Consider the following 19572-nt stretch of genomic DNA (forward strand, 5'->3'; position numbering starts at 1 on the left):
ATCTCCTGTGGCACTAAGTTGAACATCTTGCGTTGTGTAAAGCTGACTAATAAGCGTAAAACTGGGTCTTTTTTTGACACAAACACCTTGAGTGCGAGTGCTAAAAGGCACTGTAGTAGGAGTGAAACATTGTATGTTTTGAAAATTAGCCTAAATCTTCAATTGCCTTCAGATTTAACTCAGTCTTAGAACTTTATCTCTTTTAATTTACTGAAATAAACGAGAATGAGGTTAGCTGTAATATCGCAAAGCAAATGAACTTTGCATGAATTCAGCTGCGTTTTGATTTCTCTTGATCTTCAATATAATGTTACACGGCGATGGGTATGTTGCACTGTGGAGGATGCTCTGTGCCAAAGTTACTTGGGAGGAGGGGGGCTTCGTACCAGTTTCGTGTATTGGAGGCTGCTTCGTAACAGTGTAAGGTGGTCGAGGGTGCTTCTTATCAGTGTGACATTGCGGTGGCCTCTTTGTACCATTGTGACTTGGTAGAGGGTGAATCGTACCAGTGTGAAGTAGTGGGCGTTGCTTTGTGACAATGTCATGTGGCTAGGGCGTTTTGTAGCAACCTGACATTGTGGGGAGCGCTTTGTATCAATGTTAAATGGCAGAGGGTGCTTCGTCCCAGTCTCGCTTGGCGGATTGTACTTTTTAGCAACGTTAAACGGTAAAGATTGCTTTGTCACAAAGTGAAATTTGGAGGGTGCTTCGTACCAGTTTATGTGGGAGAGGGTTATTCCTACTAATGTTACGTGATCGAAGCTTTGTTCCAATGTGACAACATGATGTGGAATAGGGTGCTTCGGTCCAATGTTATGTGCCTAAGTTTGCTTTATACCTATGTTATGAGATGGAGGATGATTCATGCTAATGTTGTGTGGTAGAGTGTACTTCAAACCAACATTACACAGCTGAGTATGTTTCATACCAGTGTTGCATCATGGAGATGGCTTTGTGCCCATGTGATCTAGGGTACTTCCTAAAAATGTGAGGAGGTGGAAAACTCTTTGTAGCAGTATTATGTGGCGTAGGTTAATCACTACCAATGTTGAGTGGCAAGTGGTGCTACTTACGAATGTTGTGTTTTGGAGGGTGCTTCATCCCATTTTTATATGCCAGTGGATGCTTTGTACTAATGTTATACGGCGAACTGCTTTCCACCGTTTGGATATAGTGGTGAATGCTTCATACCAATATGACAGAGGGTGCTTCTTAATATTGTCCTGCTTCATGCCAGTGTTCTGTGGTAGAGGTTGTATCATACGAATATGTTGTCGTGAGGGTTCTTTGTCTCAAAGTTGCATTTCAGGTGGCACTTTGTACCAGTGCTACACAGCAGAAAGTGCGTCATACCAATGCTGCTTGACAGAGGGTCCTTTGTACAAATGTGACAAGGTGGGTATGGATTTTACCTAAGTGATTTAGTTACGGTCTCTTTGTACGATCATTATATGATGGAATGTATCTAGTAACAATGTTGTATGGTGGAGGTTGCTTTGTATCAGTGTGACATGATGGAGGGTGTTTCTTAGGAAATTTTGGATCCAGAGGGTGTTTTACACCAAATTTTTGTGATTGAAGGTGCCCTGTAAAGAGTGTTTCGTACCAACTTTACAGGTTCAAAGACGATTTGTACCTATGTAACGTGACAGAGGGTGCTTTGTGCCAATGTTGCATACCAGAGAGTGCTGCTGTATACATGTGTACAGTCAACGTTCTGGAAAGTTTGCACTAATGACGTTTTGCGGATTCCAGTGAGGCAGGCTCGCATTACCACAAATACTGTACTCCAATTATCGAAATCACGCAGGTTGTGGTTTGGTTTCAGCCAAACTTAGACGAGTTTATTGGTAAATAATGCAGGCAATTTCTACAGGGAAATGACGTTGTTCACTTGATTTTAAGATCTGTCTCGCCTTGAAACTGATGGGTAGAAACGTCGTTCAATAGTCAGTGCCAAGTGACCTTAAACTGTAGCTTTGATCAGCGCCAGCCTAAGTCTCATGCCTATTAGGCGAATAGAAGATACATATACGTATTCTGATAAATAATACACAGAATTTATAGTTTCTTTAATGCTCGATTTTACTTTTCATGCAAACATCCAATTTTTATCCAGGATCAGAGATCGAACATTCTTCTGAATAGAATCATGTCCAAAGACGTTACTGCTCCTAGTATGTGTAGTGGTAGAGCAAGTCTGTCAAATCCAGCTTCCACCATGTTAGCCTTAGGCCTTACGAAGGAAGCATGTCATATTTTGGGCTTTTTGTAGCTATGATTGCGTGTTACGGAAGTATACAGTTTAACTCATACACTGCATCAAAGGTGTCTCCAAAATGCATCAATTCTAGAAAGCTTTATTGTAGTGAAGTGTCGCAAAGTTATTATCTGCTCTTCACTTTTCTCCTTGGACGACAATCTCAGAGATACCATGACGCTCTTTAAATCTTGTTAGTCAGCCGGAAGAAGCGTTAAAATCTCATACAGTCCGCAAGATTTTGAAGAAAAACTGGGCCTATTAGGCGAATATTGGGCGTGATATTTGGGTGATTTCTGCTCTTTTCTGCCGAAACCATTCCGACACGGCTTAGCTGTAGCGGCTATAAAGATACGTACTGTCAAAGTTGTTTGTGCACTGTATTCGAATATTAAATTTAGTAGTTTTTACTCGTTCATCCAAATACTAACAGTGTGTTTAAATTTCGCTGCGTGCAGTTGCAGCTGTAACAGTTCTTAAGTTAAGTTCTGACAAAATTGTTTGTGCACTGTTACACAATTATTAAATTTAGTAATCTTCAACGGTGTCTAATGCTGTTTGTGGCGAAATAACGGTTTAATAATCTTTTGGAAACATTAGCTCACGGTGCTTTTTTAGGGTTGTGTGTGCGTTGAAGTCGTTCAGTAAATTTGGTGTGGTGGTTTTCAGCTGCCATTTTTGGTTTTAGCTAAGAATATTGTGTGAAGTTTTGAAGCTATTGGTATTAGTTGTGGTTTAGTGATATAAATCAAATTTGTTGCTTTCTTAGTAGAGAGAGAATTTCGAGACCACTATTGTTAGTTCTTTAAATAGTTCTGCTGATGAAATTAAACTTAGGTAATGTAGACGTTTACTTTTTCCAGTAACTGTAAAACTTTATCATGAATGAGAAGTGTGGGATTTGTCGTAGGTTTGTGAGTAGGGGGTTACTGTGTGGGATTTGTTGAAAGTATTTCCATTGGGGGACTCCAGTGAGGAATCTAGTGGGCATTTTAGCTAGGTACTCTCCTGGGAGTGTAGGATTTGAGGCGGAAATAATTTGGTAGAGGAGTAGGAGCGTAAGATCTGTGCCCTTTAGGTACAGTTACAATACCCAAAGGACGAACTAGATAAGTTGAGGAGGGTGAAGGGTGCTGGGGAATGAGAAATAGCAGTATGCAAGAACGCAGCTAAGAGGAGGAGGTATTCAGACAGTTGTATTTTACAAATATGCAATAGATTTTACACCTGTCAGAGTTGAGTGAAGAGAAGCCTCTTGCAGCTGTAGGTGTAGGAAACACGCAGCAGCGCTCAGCAGTTAGGAAACCTAAGTTAGCTTCAAAGTCTAACAGAAAGAAGAAGGTTCTGTTGCTAGGTAGTTCACAAGGTATAGGTGTAGGCCAGAAGTTGCAGCGTTCAGGAGTGAATATGAGGTCACCAGCATTGTGAAGCCTAGTGAGGATTGGGTCAGGTGACTGACAGCATAGGGGAGTTGTGCAGGAATTTTACGAAAGAGAATCAGGTAATGAGTGTCGCTGAAGCAGGGAATAGTCGTGATAGGGATGGGGAATATGATGTAGGTGGAGACCTGGTAAAAACAGCTACTCAAATTGGTGGCACTAACATGCACTTCGTGCAACTGTTTCAGCATCAGGATCGGCCTCACGTTAATGCTGCTGTTAGACGTGTTAAAACGGGGCTGGAGAAGTCACTGATGGCACAGGCCATGCCCCACACTGCAGTGGTGCCAGTTAAGTACATCGATACATCGGATTTCACTGGGCATGGCCTGCACCTAAGTAAATATTGCAAAGGGAGGCTGGCAAAACTTGTAGGTATCTCAAATTGGATGGTAGTGGGATCACTCATGGAAAAATTCTTGTAGTAGTTGAACCTTTCTGAACTGAAGTCAGCTGATATACCTGATTATAGGAAGTCCCTCTAACAAAGGAATCGCCTTCAGCGGAGGTCAGGCAACAAAGTAGAGAAAGAATTAGCATATTTCATCAAAATACAAAAGATATTAGAAATGAAGTTAATGAACTGCTTGCAGATATTGACTCTGACCTTATTGGTATATCAGAGTACCACTTAAATAATTTGAAAATTCAGAGGCTTCCTTTACCAGAATACAGATTAGCAGGCTGTTTTTCAAGAAGTTACTTGTGGACTGGGGAAGTGGCCACGTATGTAAAGAACAGTATTCCATTTGAGTCTGTAGACGTATCACGGCACAGCACTGAACAGATATTTGAATGTTGTGCAGCGACAGTAGAATTTAGAGCGACTTCTGATTGTTGTTGTTTACAGGTCCCCTACCTCTAACTTCAGAGCATTTCTGCTGAAGCTAGTGAGGGCTCTTCGTCACTCTATAGGAAGTACAAAAAGTTAGTTATATGTGGTGACTTCAATATTAATTTTGTATGTGTTTGTACATGAAAAGAATGTTGGTTGATGTCCTAAACTCATATGATCTCATGCACGCCGTGTTTTCACAACCAGGGTGCAGGGGAACAGTAGCTCAGTTATAGACAATATTTTTATACATTGTTCATTACTGAATGGGCATACTGTTAGTGAAGGGGTGAATGGCCTTTCAGACAATGATACACAAATTGTAACATTAAGAGGCTTTTGAACTCAAACAAATTTTACATATAATTACAAACTCTGTAGCAAAGATAACCCAATGTTTTTTAAACCTTGTTAAGCAACAAGAGTGGTAGGATGTTTATAGTGCCGATAACATAGATGAAAAATGTAATGCTTCTCTTAACACATTTCTCATGCTCTTTGAGAGTTGCTTTCCATTGGAACATTCTAAACAGGGTTGTTGTTGTTGTTGTTGTTGTGGTCTTCAGTCCAGAGACTGGTTTGTTGATGCTCTCCATGCTGCTCTATCCTGTGCAAGCTTCTTCATCTCCCAGTACCTACAGCAACCTACATCCTTCTGAATCTGTTTAGTTTATTCATCTCTTGATCTCCCTTTACGATTTTTACCCTCCACGCTGCCCTCCAACACCAAGTTGGTGTTCCCTTGATGCCTCAGAATATGCCCTACCAACCTATACCTTCTTCTAGTCAAGCCGTGCCACAAATATCTCGTCTCTCCCATTCTATTCAATACCTTCTTGTTAGTTATGTGATCTACACATCTAATCTTCAGCATTCTTCTGTAGCACCATATTTCGAAAGCTTCTATTCACTTCTTGTCTAAACTATGTACCGTCCACGTTTCACTTCCATACATGGCTATACTCCATACAAATACTTTCAGAAACGACTTCATGACACTTAAATCTATACTATATGTTAACAAATTTCTCTTCTTCAGAAACGCTTTCCTTGCCATTTCCAGTCTACATTTTATATCCTCTCTACTTCGACCATCATCAGTTATTTTGCCCCCAAATAGCAAAACCCCTTTACTACTTTAGGGGTCTCTTTTCTAATCTAATTCCCGCAGCATCACCCGATTTAATTTGAGCCGGCCGGAGTGGCCGTGGGGTTCTGGGCGCTACAGTCCATTATCCTCGTTTTTCTTTTGTTGATGATCTTATATCCTCCTTTCAAGACACTGTCCATTCCGTTCAGCTGCTCTTCCAGGTCCTTTGCTGCCTCTGACAGAATTACAATGTCATCGGCGAACCTCAAAGTTTTTATTTCTTCTCATGGATTTCAATACCTACTCCGAATGTTTCTTTTGTTTCCTTCACTGCTTGCTCAATATACAGATCGAATAACATCGGGGAGAGACTACAACCCTGTCTCACTCCCTTCCCAACCACTGCTTCCCTCGACTCTTATAACTGGCATCTGGTTTCTGTACAAATTGTAAATAGCCTTTTGCTCCCTGTATTTTACCCCTGCCACCTTCAGAATTTGAAAGAGAATATTCCAGTCAACATTGTCAAAAGCTTTCTCTACGTCTACAAATGCTAGATACGTAGGTTTGCCTTTCCTTAATCTAATGTCTAAGATAAGTCGTAGGGTCAGTGCTGCCTCACGTGTTCCAACATTTCTACGGAATCCAAACTGATCTTCCCCGAGGTCGGCTTCTGCCAGTTTTTCCATTCGTCTGTAAAGAATTCGTGTTAGTATTTTGCACTCGTTGCTTATTAAACTGATAGTTCGGTAATTTTCACATCTGTCAACACCTTCTTTCTTAGGGATTGGGATTATTATATTCTTCTCGAAGTCTGAGGGTATTTCGCCTGTCTCATACCACCAGATGGTAGAGTTCCTCAACAGATGGTAGAGTTGTTAGGCCTGGCTCTCCCAAGGCTGTCCTAATGGAATGTAGTCTACTCCCAGGGCCTTGTTTCGACTTAGGTCTTTCAGTGCTCTGTCAAACTCTTCACGCAGTACCCGACTCCTATTTCATCTTCGTCTGCATTTCCTTCCATTTCTATAATATTGTCCTCAAGTACATCACCCTTGTATAGACCCTATATATATATATATATAGACACTCCTGGAAATGGAAAAAAGAACACATTGACACCGGTGTGTCAGACCCACCATACTTGCTCCGGACACTGCGAGAGGGCTGTACAAGCAATGATCACACGCACGGCACAGCGGACACACCAGGAACCGCGGTGTTGGCCGTCGAATGGCGCTAGCTGCGCAGCATTTGTGCACCGCCGCCGTCAGTGTCAGCCAGTTTGCCGTGGCATACGGAGCTCCATCGCAGTCTTTAACACTGGTAGCATGCCGCGACAGCGTGGACGTGAACCGGATGTGCAGTTGACGGACTTTCAGCAAGGGCGTATAGTGGGCATGCGGGAGGCCGGGTGGACGTACCGCCGAATTGCTCAACACGTGGGGCGTGAGGTCTCCACAGTACATCGATGTTGTCGCCAGTGGTCGGCGGAAGGTGCACGTGCCCGTCGACCTGGGACCGGACCGCAGCGACGCACGGATGCACGCCAAGACCGTAGGATCCTACGCAGTGCCGTAGGGGACCGCACCGCCACTTCCCAGCAAATTAGGGACACTGTTGCTCCTGGGGTATCGGCGAGGACCATTCGCAACCGTCTCCATGAAGCTGGGCTACGGTCCCGCACACCGTTAGGCCGTCTTCCGCTCACGCCCCAACATCGAGCAGCCCGCCTCCAGTGGTGTCGCGACAGGCGTGAATGGAGGGACGAATGGAGACGTGTCGTCTTCAGCGATGAGAGTCGCTTCTGCCTTGGTGCCAATGATGGTCGTATGCGTGTTTGGCGCCGTGCAGATGAGCGCCACAATCAGGACTGCATATGACCGACGCACACAGGGCCAACACCTGGCATCATGGTGTGGGGAGCGATCTCCTACACTGGCCGTACACCACTGGTGATCGTCGAGGGGACACTGAATAGTGCACGGTACATCCAAACCGTCATCGAACCCATCGTTCTACCATTCCTAGACCGGCAAGGGAACGTGCTGTTCCAACAGGACAATGCACGTCCGCGTGTATCCCGTGCCACCCAACGTGCTCTAGAAGGTGTAAGTCAACTACCCTGGCCAGCAAGATCTCCGGATCTGTCCCCCATTGAGCATGTTTGGGACTGGATGAAGCGTCGTCTCACGCGGTCTGCACGTCCAGCACGAACGCTGGTCCAACTGAGGCGCCAGGTGTAAATGGCATGGCAAGCCGTTCCACAGGACTACATCCAGCATCTCTACGATCGTCTCCATGGGAGAATAGCAGCCTGCATTGCTGCGAAAGGTGGATATACACTGTACTAGTGCCGACATTGTGCATGCTCTGTTGCCTGTGTCTATGTGCCTGTGGTTCTGTCAGTGTGATCATGTGATGTATCTGACCCCAGGAATGTGTCAATAAAGTTTCCCCTTCCTGGGACAATGGATTCCAGGAGTGTATATATATATATATATATATATATATATATATATATATATATATATATACTCCCACCTTTAAACTTTCCCTTCTTTGCTTAGAACTGGAATTCCATCTCTTGATATTCATGCAAGTGGTTCTCTTTTCTCCAAAGGTCTCTTTAATTTTCCTGTAGGCAGTATCTATCTTACCCCTAGTGATATGCGCCTCTACATCCTTACATTTGTCCTCTAGCCGTATCTGCTTAGCCATTTTGCACTTCCTGTCGATCTCATTTTTGAGACGTTTGTATTCCTTTTTGCCTGCATTTACTGCATTTTTATATTTTCTCCTTTCATCAATTAAATTCAATATCTCTTCTGTTACCCAAGTATTTCTGTTATTCCTCGTTTTTTACCTACTTTATCCTCTGCTGCCTTCACTATTTCGTCTCTCAAAGCTACCCATTCTTCTTCTACTGTATTTCTTTCCCCCATTCTTGTCAATCGCTCCCTAATGCTCTCCCTGAAGCTCTCTATGACCTCTGATTCTTTCAGTTTATCCAGGTCACATCTACTCAGATTTTCTCCTATTTGCACTTTCTTCAGTTTTTATCTACAGTTCATAACCAATAGATTGCGCTCATAGTCCACATCTGCCCCTGGAAATGTCTTACAATTTAAAACCTGGTTCCTGAGTCTCTGTCTTACCATTATATAATCTGAAACCTTCCAGTATCTCCAGGCTTCTTCCATGTATACAGCCTTCTTTTATAATTCTTGAACCAAAAGTTAGCTATGATTAAGTTATGGCAAATGGTTCAAATGGCTCTGAGCACTATGGGACTTAACTGCTGAGGTCATCAGTGCCCTAGAACTACTTAAACTTAACTAACCTAAGGACATCACACACATCCATGCCCAAGGCAGGATTTGAACCTGCGACCGTAGCGGTCGCGTGGTTCCAGACTGTAGCGTCTAGAACCGCTTGGCCACTCAGGCCGGCGATTAAGTTACGCTCTGTATAAAATTCTTCCAGGTGGCTTCCTCTTTCGTTCCTTATCCCCATTCCATATTCGCCTACTACGTTTCTTTTTCTTCCTTTTCCTACTATCGAGTTCCAGTCCCCCATGACTATTAAATTTTCGTCTCCATTCACTATCTGAACAATTTCTTTTATCTCATCATACATTTCATCAATCTCTTCGTCATCTGCGGAGCTAGTTGGCATATAAACTTGTACTACTGTGGTAAGTGTGGGCTTTGTATCTGTCTTGGCCACATGAACAGGCTACTAGCAGTAAAATGCAGCCCAGATGGCTGACTAGTGGGATAGGGTTATCATGTAGAACAAAGTGGGAATTATCTCAAAATGTTAGAAGAAGCCACAATCAAGCTACAGTACCCCTTACAGACAGTAGTGTAAGGTGCTTAAGAATGTTATTAGGAAGGTAAAGAGTATGTGGTACGCAAATAGAATATACACAGGATAAAATTAAGACCAGATGTTCAGTTGTAAAGGAAGTGTCTGGCCAGCAGCACAAGGTCGACGATATAAAACCAGTTCATAGTAAAAAAAAATCTGTTGCTGGTAAGTCAGATACATGTACAGTATTTGACAATCATTTTCTGAGCATTGCTAGTGAACTAAATAACAGCTTATATTTTCCAGGCAATCATATAAATCACTTGTAAAATGTCTTTCTGCGATTGATGTCTGAAATACCTCTTTGTGATATTGACAAGGGGGAGATTGAGTCAATAATTAAATCACTGGACTCTGGTGAATATGATGGAGTACCTAGGAGAAAATTACTGTGCGGCTCATGTTAGCCATGTACTTAGCCATATTTATAATTTTTTCTATAGAATGGTCAGTTTCCTGAACGATTAAAGTAATCAGTAGTAAAGCCACTTTCTAAAAAGGGAGAAAGGAATCATGTAGACAATTTTAGACCTATCTCTATGCCATCAGTGTTTGCTAAAGTTGTTAAAAAGACTGTGCATTGAGGATAATTGATCATTTTCTATCATATAATTTGCTATTACAGTTCGGCTTTGGATGCCGTTTAACAACTGAAAATGCTTTATTCTCTTTTCCCTGTGAGGTACTGGATAGATTAAAGAAAAGGTTTAGAACGCTAGGTGAATTTTTTGATTTAACCAATGCTTTTGTGTTGATCACAAAATATTGCTCCAGAAGATGGACCATTATGGAATACGGCGAGTAGCTTACCATTGGTCCACCTCTTACTCTGACAACAGACAGCAAAAGGTCATTATTCACTGTGTTGTGAATGGCAATGATGTGGGGTCTGAGTGGGGTGCGGGCAAATGGGGGGTGCCCTAAGGATCAGTATCTGGTATACTCCTGTTCCTTATTTATATAAATGATATGCTTTCTAGTATTACAGGTAACTCTAAAGTATTCCTGTTTGCTGATGACACTGTCGTGGTAGTAAAGGATGTCGTGTGCAACGTTGGGACTGCTTCAAATAGTGCAGTTCAAGACAAAAGTTCATGGCTTGTAGAAAGTAAACTAAAGTTAAATCACAGTAAGACTCGGTTTTTATAGTTTCTAACATGCAATTAAACAAAATCTGACGTTTTAATTTCACAGAATCGGCAGTTCATATTTCTAGGTGTTGAGATAGACAGTTAACTGTCTTGTTCAAAGACTTAATGCTACTATTTTTACTATTCGAATGGTATCTGAAGCAAGTAATCGTTCGATACGAATATTAGTCTACTTTGCTTATTTTCATTCGCTTTTGTCGTATAATATTACATTTTGGGGTAACTCTTCCCATTCTCAAAGGACTTATTTGGCTCAGAAACGCTCAGTTTGGGAAATAAGTGGTGTAAGTTCATGAGCCTCTTGTCGAGCCCTGTTCACTAGTCTGGGAATCCTGACATTGACCTCTCAATATATATATATTCTTTGCTGTCGTTTCTTGTCAACAATATCAGCTTATTCCCTAGAGTTAGCAGTTTTCACTCAGTTATTACTAGGCAGAAATACAGTCTGCATTTCGGTCGCACTTCATTAACTCTTGTGCAGAAAGGTATGTAGTATACTGCTGCATCCATTTTCAGTAAGTTACCACAAGAATTCAAAAATCTTATCAGTAATCCAAGCACTTTCAAATCGAAACTGAAGAGTTTCCTCGTAGGTCACTTCTTCCATTCTGTTGAGGATTTCCTTGAAAAATTAAGTTGATTCCTATGTTATATTGTGGATTGCGTTTACTTAACCTTACGGCTTGACTTTTTTTTGGGTTGATAAACATTTTATTTTATCTGTTATTACTTTTATATTGTGATTTCATGTACTGACAAGTTCCATGACCTTGGAGATTTGTTCCTCAATTTGGTCCTATGGAACTAGACGTGTAAATAAATAAATAAAATAAATTTATACAGTTCTGCGTATGTAGACATTTTCATAATCTTTCGCACTGAAAAAGCTTTAGGTCAGTCAGAACTGCTAGCAAATTGAATTATTTTGTCGCTTTTACGAATATCACGGATCGTAATTCACCCAAATTGCAAATCAGTGCCACATTCCGCGTATCGATACTGCGTTCTTCGAGTTTGTGTACTACTTCAAGTTTAACACGTTTTTGCTTTTCAGAAGTCGTTTGCCACTAACAGAAACCACACGACTACAGTATTCACCACAACAATGTAGTCCAGCGCTTGAGGTGTTCGAGCGGCACATTGTTTACTACCCCCTGTAGTAGCCTGACATTATTTCTCACCTGCGGCCCACTCCTCGATAAAAGAAAAACTTTCAGCAGCTCAACAAACAAGAAAAGGGAGAAATAGGGCGCGGCAAATCCACAACGCGGATAATCGCTCACGGATAATGGAGCGTTTGCTGTTTTCCCATTTGAACAGTAAAATAACTGATGGTGGACGAGAGAAGGTTCGAAATGTGATTTTAAGACCAAGAAAATCGGCTTAATAAAGGGAAATTTGTTAGTATGTAATATAAATTTAAATATTCGTAAGTCTTTTTCTGAATATATCTATTTGGAGTGTACAGAAACGAAACGTGGACGATAAACTTTTAAGAAGAGGTCTAAAGGTTAGATGGGAAGAATGAGTACCTAGTGAGGATGTAATAAATCGATTTGAGGAAAAAAGAAATTTACTTAAGAACTTATCTAAAAATGGAATCAGTTGAAATAGCATGTTTTGGACCGAAATCATTTTTGGTAACAGAGGGAAATGTGGGGAGTAAAAACGTAGAGGGAGACCAAGGCATACAGGAATACAGTGAAAAGGTTCAAAATGATCCAGGTTGCGATAGTTATTCGTAAATGAGGAGTCTTGTCAAGGATAGACCAGTGAGAAGAGTTGCATCAAAACAGTCTATGGATTGAAAACCTAACAATAACAAGAAGGTATGTATGGTGTATGCCTCGCTTACACATTTAACCTGTGTGATGAAAAAGCGAAAAATGAAAGGGAAGAATCGTTTGTAAGTTGGACTAAAATTTAAGATGAAAAATCATAGCCTTCTTAAGATACCATTAAGAGTTCACTATTGTCTTTAAAAGTGAAGAAGAAATACATCACATGTTGAATGGAATTAACAGTTTTATAAGCATAAAATACGGATTGAGGGTAAACTAAATGAAGAGGAAGGTGTTCGTGGTACAGCGAAAAACCTAAAATGAGAAGTCGGGACCACCCAGTTGATGAAGCAAAAGGTTTTCACTACCTTGGAAGGAAACTAAAGGAGAACAGGAATTATGTGGGTCATGAACTGTGGGGAAAATGGAAAACAAGAGAATTGAGATGTGGTGTTACAAAACGGGAATGAGTGTTGGGGAGGAGAGGCAGGAGGTCTGCATATCCATTCTAGGTGAGGTCGTAGCGGAGGTGGTTTGCGTTGCCTTCCTCAGAGCTGGTATGGTATGAAGTGTCGAATGTGTATCTCTAACGTGTGGATGAGCGTGACTGATGCTTGTACAGTGTAGTGTTGGATTAATATTGCTATGGATGAAGGGAAGAGAAAGGGCGAGACATAGTGCAATCACACAGAGTACTGCTTTGGAGTAGCATGAAGGGGGCCACAGAGCTAAACGTTGCCATCCGATGGATGGGTCACCATGGCACGCCTCACGTCATGAATCAATGCATTGCGGTTTGCGATGTGATCCAGAATATTCACGCAGACTGGTGCTCTGAGTCTTCGTCCTACCACCCGTCTGCCGCCTGCAGAACAAATACTGTCATTGAAAATTTTCCACTACGAGTATTCGTACCAGCACACCCCCAAGTAGAAAGCGGCATCACAAGCGCACGACCGTGACATCGGCTAAGGAGATGACTGTTGGTACAGAAATATGTAGAAAATAAAGTGAATTGATCAGATAAGAATTGTGAAAATTCTCTGCAGATTCGTCGTGTAGACGGATATGTAGAAAAGACTGACTAAGGGAAGCGTTGACAAGGAAAATGCTAAGATATTAGGAAATAGCTTCAGTATTAGTATGGAAAACAACTCCATTCAAAAATAGTAAAGGAAAACAGATTGCAAGACAGTCTTTTATATAGAAACGCCATACATATGAAGGGCTTATTTCAATAGTTGTACAAGTACATTACCTCCACTTTTCTGCCGATAATGCTTCTGAAGTTAATGATCCAAACAAACAGAAAGAAAGGTTCATCTCTAGCAAGAAGCCATATGCTTGAATATTCTGGTATCTCAACTACAGATTTTTCAGCGCTCATTTAACTTTAGGACTCTGTATCTCAAAATGAACAAAAATGGACTTGTACCACTATTGAAATAATCCTTTCATATAACCCTTGAACTATAAATTAGTCTTCGTTCTGCAACAAACAGTTTCATTGCAAACAGCTATATGAAATAACAACATTGTTTATGTTTTCTTAAAGAAATCTCATAATCTCCATTAACTATATTCAGCAAATAATGGAGGATGTTGTGACTATGTAGACTTTCCCTGCGTGTTACTATATCAAATTCTTGTCGGGTTTCCAGGCGGATCAGACTGTCATTTGGGCACAATATTTCAGCGGTCCACCTAACCGCCATCATCAGGTGAGAAAAGCTATGCTGCTCTCCCCGGTAACTGATTCCACTCGCAAATGACTGCACCTTTATATACATCGGAAGTACAATAGCGCATGGCCTAGATACAGTGCGCACGCGCTCAATCATTCCTGCTGCCCCCTGGCGGAAAGAGAGTTGCAACGTCTCCGGTGGTGAGTACTGTTTTATCAGACATGAAGAAACAACGGCATCTGAATCGGCCGGCTATGAATAATCATTTGTAACGCTATATCGTTTTCGACAGTACTCACCACCGGAGGCGTTGCAACTCTCTTTCCGCCATGGGGCAGCAGGAATGACTGAGTGCGTGCGCTACGTATCTAGCGCATGCGTTGCTGTACTTCCGATGTATATAAAGGCGCAGTCATTTGCGAGTGGTATCAGTTATAGGCGAGAGCAGCGTAGATTTTCTCACCTGATGATGGCGGCCAGGTGGACCGCTGAAATATTGATACCATATGACAGTCTGATCCGCCGGGAAACCCGACAAGAATTTGATAATTGAGGATGTTGTGCATGAACGGTAATCTACGATGAAGAGATTGACATAGGAGAGGAAATCGTATCAGTATGTTATAAACTAAACAGAAACAATAAGAGAAATTAAATGCTGCATAAATTCTTTCCAATATCAGCAGAAGCTACAAAAATTTATAGTAAAATTTTTGGCCCTTTTACGCTTTTCATTGTGAAATTTAATCTTTACCAGAGGAACACTCACCCCATTTGCTAGTACTCGGCTTCGCCGTAACTACCAGCAGAACAGATAGCAACAGGAATAGGACGCGTGCAGCCATTGCTCCTGGTGCAGTTCCCGCTGCTAATTGTAGTCTCTCGGCATAGCGCCGAGCCTTATATAGCGTCTCATCAAATCACCAGATCTTGACGTGTCTGTCGTATCTTTGTGACGAAATCGGTGTCACTATCGTGCAGTTCAAGTGAGATGTCCATAAAGTCGAGCTGTCATTTCAAAACATCTTGTCTTGGAAATTATTAGAGATAAAGAACCATTGTTTGTTCTGAAACGTTTATCAGCTGTCAGAGTTATTTTTATTTTTCCTTTGTTGCAGATTTGACTTGTATTCCATCAAAATTGCGGTAGATCTTGAGAAAGTGCGACTTGTCGCCTGGTATAGAGAATTCAAATCCTTGATAACGGTAGTGCAATATCATAGCCACTGTAAGGGAGGGCACCACCGGCAAAAAAAAAGAAGCATAATGATGTGGTTGAAAAACCTTAAAATTGTACGCAGTGTCAAAGACCTTCATAAAAATGGACGCTTCTCCCCTTCCCTGTATCTCTAATACGTTTTGATAGAGTGCATGATGCCCGCATCTCGTGGTCGTGTGGTAGCGTTCTCGCTTCCCACGCCCGGGTGCCCGGGTTCGATTCCCGGCGGGGTCAGGGATTTTTCCTGCCTCGTGATGGCTGGGTGTTGTGAGCTGTCCTTAGGTTAGTTAGGTTTAAGTAGTTCTAAGTTCTAGGGGACTGATGACCATAGATGTTAAGTCCCATAGTGCTCAGAGCCATTTTTAGAGTGCATGATGCCAACGTAATGGTGTCCAGAAATGATTGTCCCTGGGGAACGAAGGTAAACTGACAGTCTGGGAGTTAGGTCAAAAATAATAAAGGAATATGGAATGTTAGCGGTTACCATTTGTGTGGTTGGCGAGTGACGAGTAGGGCCAGGCGAAAGGCGGGAACTCTCTGGGTGAGAGAAGCAGCTGCCGTCTGAGCTCCAGCAACATTCAGCGACCACAAACTTGACTCTGCGTGTCTGAACGGTGATGTGGGATTCCAGTTTCTTCAGCAAAGACATCAGAAATCATGCTGCCTTCAGCAGCATTTACTGGAATGAACTGCTTCTGGCCTGTAAGGTAGGCAGACTTAGCACGAAGGGACTGGTGAAGTTATACTGGGAGAGCACTTACATCCAATAGGAAACGAAGTCAAATAAAGTTTTGCAGATAAATCCTATATACTTCTAGACTGGTTGGCCACCACGTACATTGGTCCCCCTTCCACATGAAGTGATAGCTCACAGTGTTTCTAAAATGTTTAGCATTCACTTCCTCCAAAAATAGGCTGCCAAGATCAGAGACCGATAGGCTATGGAAGGGCTCTGTTACAATTGATTTTCTGTAAGTTGTAGAAAGAGACACATAAGACATAGAATTCAGCCAGTGGCAGAGTCGGTGATTGGGGAGTAGCAGGGAGGTTTCCAGCCCGGGCGGTCAACAGCAGATCACATCTTCAATCTCCGGCAGCTCACTGAGAAACAACCGAGTTAGAAAACTGCTAAGGAAGCAAAGGGAACTTCACAGCAAACACAAACATAGCCAAAGCCTTGCAGACAAACAATAATTACTCGAAGCGAAATGTAGTGTGAGGAGGGCTATGCGAGAGGCGTTCAATGAATTAGAAAGTAAAGTTCTATGTACTGACTTGGCAGAAAATCCTAAGAAATTTTGGTCTTATGTCAAAGCGGTAGGTGGATCAAAACAAAATGTCAAGACACTCTGTGAGCAAGATGGTGCTGAAACAGAGGATGACAGACTAAAGGCCAAATTACCAAATGTCTTTTTCCAAAGCTGTTTCACAGTGGAAGACTGCACTGTAGTTCCTTCTCCAGATTGTCGCACAGATGACTAAATGGCAGATATCGAAATAGATGACAGAGGGATAGAAAAACAATTAAAATCGCTCAAAACAGGAAAGGCCGCTGGACCTGATGGGATACGAGTTCGATTTTACACAGAGTACGCGAAGGAACTTGTCCCCCTTCCTGCAGCGGTGTACCGTATGTCTCTAGAAGAGCGTAGCGTTCCAGAAGACTGGAAAAGGGCACAGGTCATCCCCGTTCTCAAGAAGGAACGTCGAACAGATGAGCAGAACTATAGACCTATATCTCTAACGTCGATCAATTGCAGAATTTTGGAACACGTATTATTATGTTCCAGTATAATGACTTTTCTGAAGACTAGAAATCTACTCTGTAGGAATCAGCATGGGTTTCGAAAAAGACGATCGTGTGAAACCCAGCTCGCGCTATTCGTCCACTAGACTCAGAGGACCATAGAAAAGGGGATCGGAGATAGATGCCGTGTTTCTTGACTTCCGCAAGGCGTTTTATACAGTTCGCCACAGTCGTTTAATGAAGAAAGTAAGAGCATACGGACTATCAGACCAATTGTGTGATTGGATTGAAGAGTTCCTAGGTAACAGAACGCAGCATGTCATTCTCAATGGAGAGAAGTCTTCCAAAGAAAGAGTAATTTCAGGTGTGCCGCAGGGGAGTGTCGTAGGACCGTTGCTATTCATAATATGTATAAATGACCTTGCGGATATACATCGGAAGTTCACTGAGGTTTTTTGCGGATGATGCTGTAGTATATCGAGAGGTTGTAACAATGGAAAATTGTACTGAAATGCAGGAATATCTGCAACGTATTGACGCATGGTGCAGGAATAGCAATTAAACCTCAATGTAGACAAGTGTAGTGTGCTGCGAATACATAGAAAGAAAGATTCTTTATCATTTAACTACAATATAGCAGATCAGCAACTGGAAGCAGTTAATTCCATAAATTATCTGGGAGTACGCATTGGGAGTGATTTAAAATGGAATGATCATATAATGTTGATCGCCGGTAAAGCAGATGCGAGACTGAGATTCATTGGAAGAATCCTAAGGAAATGCAATCCGAAAACAAAGGAAGTAGGATACCGTACACTTGTTCGCCCACTGCTTGAATACTGCTCACCAGTGTGGGATCCATACCAGGTAGGGTTGATAGAAGAGATAGAGAAGATCCAACGGAGAGCAGCGCGTTTCGTTACAGGATCATTTAGTAAGTGCGAAAGCGATACGGAGATAATAGATAAACTCCAGTGGAAGACTCTGTAAGAGAGACGCTCAGTAGCTCGGTACGGGCTTTTGTTGATGTTTCGAGAACATACCTTCACCGAGGAGTCAAGCAGTATATTGCTCCCACCTACGTATATCTCGCGAAAAGACCACACAGGGGCATACCGACAATCTTTCTTTCCACGAACAGTACGAGTCTGGAACAGAAGGGAGAACCGATAGAGGTACTCAAAGTACCCTCCGCCACACACCGTCAGGTGGCTTGCGGAGTATGGATCTAGATGTAGATGTAGATGGGTGAATATGGTAAAGATCTGCATATTTTATTCGTAGATTCTAAGAAGGCCTATAACTGTATACATCGCAAGAGCCTGCTCAGCTGTTTAAGGAAGTTTGGCATGGCAGAGAAACCATCAGTCTGATAAAGATCTGCCTGAGCGAAACATGAGCAAATGTGAAGATAGGAAATCGCGTAACTGAGGAATTTGAAATTGTGACAGGACCCAGGCAAGGAGATGGGTGTCCCCTATCCTGTTCAACTTTGCCCTCGAGAAGATCGTACGCAAGACCTTTCAAGAGGAGGAAGGGACAGAAATCAAAAGAAAGAGACTGGCATACTTAGTCTATGCAGACGACATCTGTTTACTCTCTAGGTCTGAAGAGGAGTTGGAGCAAATGACCAGAGCACTAAATAAGGCTGCTAGCAAATTTGGGCTAAACATAAACGAAGCCAAGACAAAGTACCTCGTTATGACGTGTGGTCATTGTCAGACTGCTGATCATCTACAATCACTGCAGGTGGGAGACAAATCCTACAAGAGAGTGCATGAATTCAAATAGCTAGGGGAACTTTTCACTGGTCATATGAAGCAGAGATCAATGCCAGAATACAAGCAGGAAACCGATCTTACCATGGCCTAGCACAATTGCTTCGGTCCAGATATCTCTCCAGACAGTTCAAGATCCGACTATACAAAACACTGATCCAGCCTGTTGTCCTATATGGCTGTGAAACAGGACTTCCATAAGCTCCTCGTTTTTGAGAGAAAAGGGCTTCGGAAGATCTTCGGTCTGGTTCTGGATGCAGACACAGAGCAATTGAGGATGGGACACGACAAAAGAGCGTGGGGAACCGTATCAGCAGCCGGACATAGCAGCAACTGTCAAAGCCAAACAAAAGCCATGTGGCCCAGATGGAAGATCACAGATGGCTCGAAAGCTCCTGGATTTCACACCTACAGGAAAGAGAACCCCAGGGACCCCAAGAAGCGTTGGAGGGATGGCCCCCATGAAGATTTAAACCAAGCATCAATAGATGTGGACGGATTGCGGATAGCAGCAATGGACAGAATACAGTGGAGGAAACTTGTAGCAGCGTGCGGTCCACTGGGCCTGATCACGTAGAAGAAGAACAACAACAAGAAGAAGATTTGTAAAAAGAGGCTTATTGTTAAGGGTTCCAAGAATTTAGTTGATCTCCACTGTCGATATGTCATACTGTGGTTCCAAAATGCTGTAATCTTCCAATATATGTTAATAGC

General features: G+C 42.3%; 1 protein-coding gene across 1 annotated transcript in view; it reads right to left on the minus strand.

Moving 5' to 3' along the window:
- Positions 1 to 14974, minus strand: part of LOC124550638 (chymotrypsin-like) — a 39320-nt gene extending 24346 nt beyond the window's left edge. The window contains exon 1 of the mRNA XM_047125361.1: positions 14884 to 14974. Within this exon, the coding sequence (XP_046981317.1) occupies positions 14884 to 14959 (76 nt within the window). The 5' untranslated portion in view covers positions 14960 to 14974. The remainder of the gene's footprint in view (positions 1 to 14883) is intronic.
- Between the last annotated feature and the right edge of the window lie 4598 nt (positions 14975 to 19572).

Source organism: Schistocerca americana, chromosome 9 (genome assembly GCF_021461395.2).
Source record: "Schistocerca americana isolate TAMUIC-IGC-003095 chromosome 9, iqSchAmer2.1, whole genome shotgun sequence".
Lineage (NCBI taxonomy): Eukaryota > Metazoa > Arthropoda > Insecta > Orthoptera > Acrididae > Schistocerca > Schistocerca americana.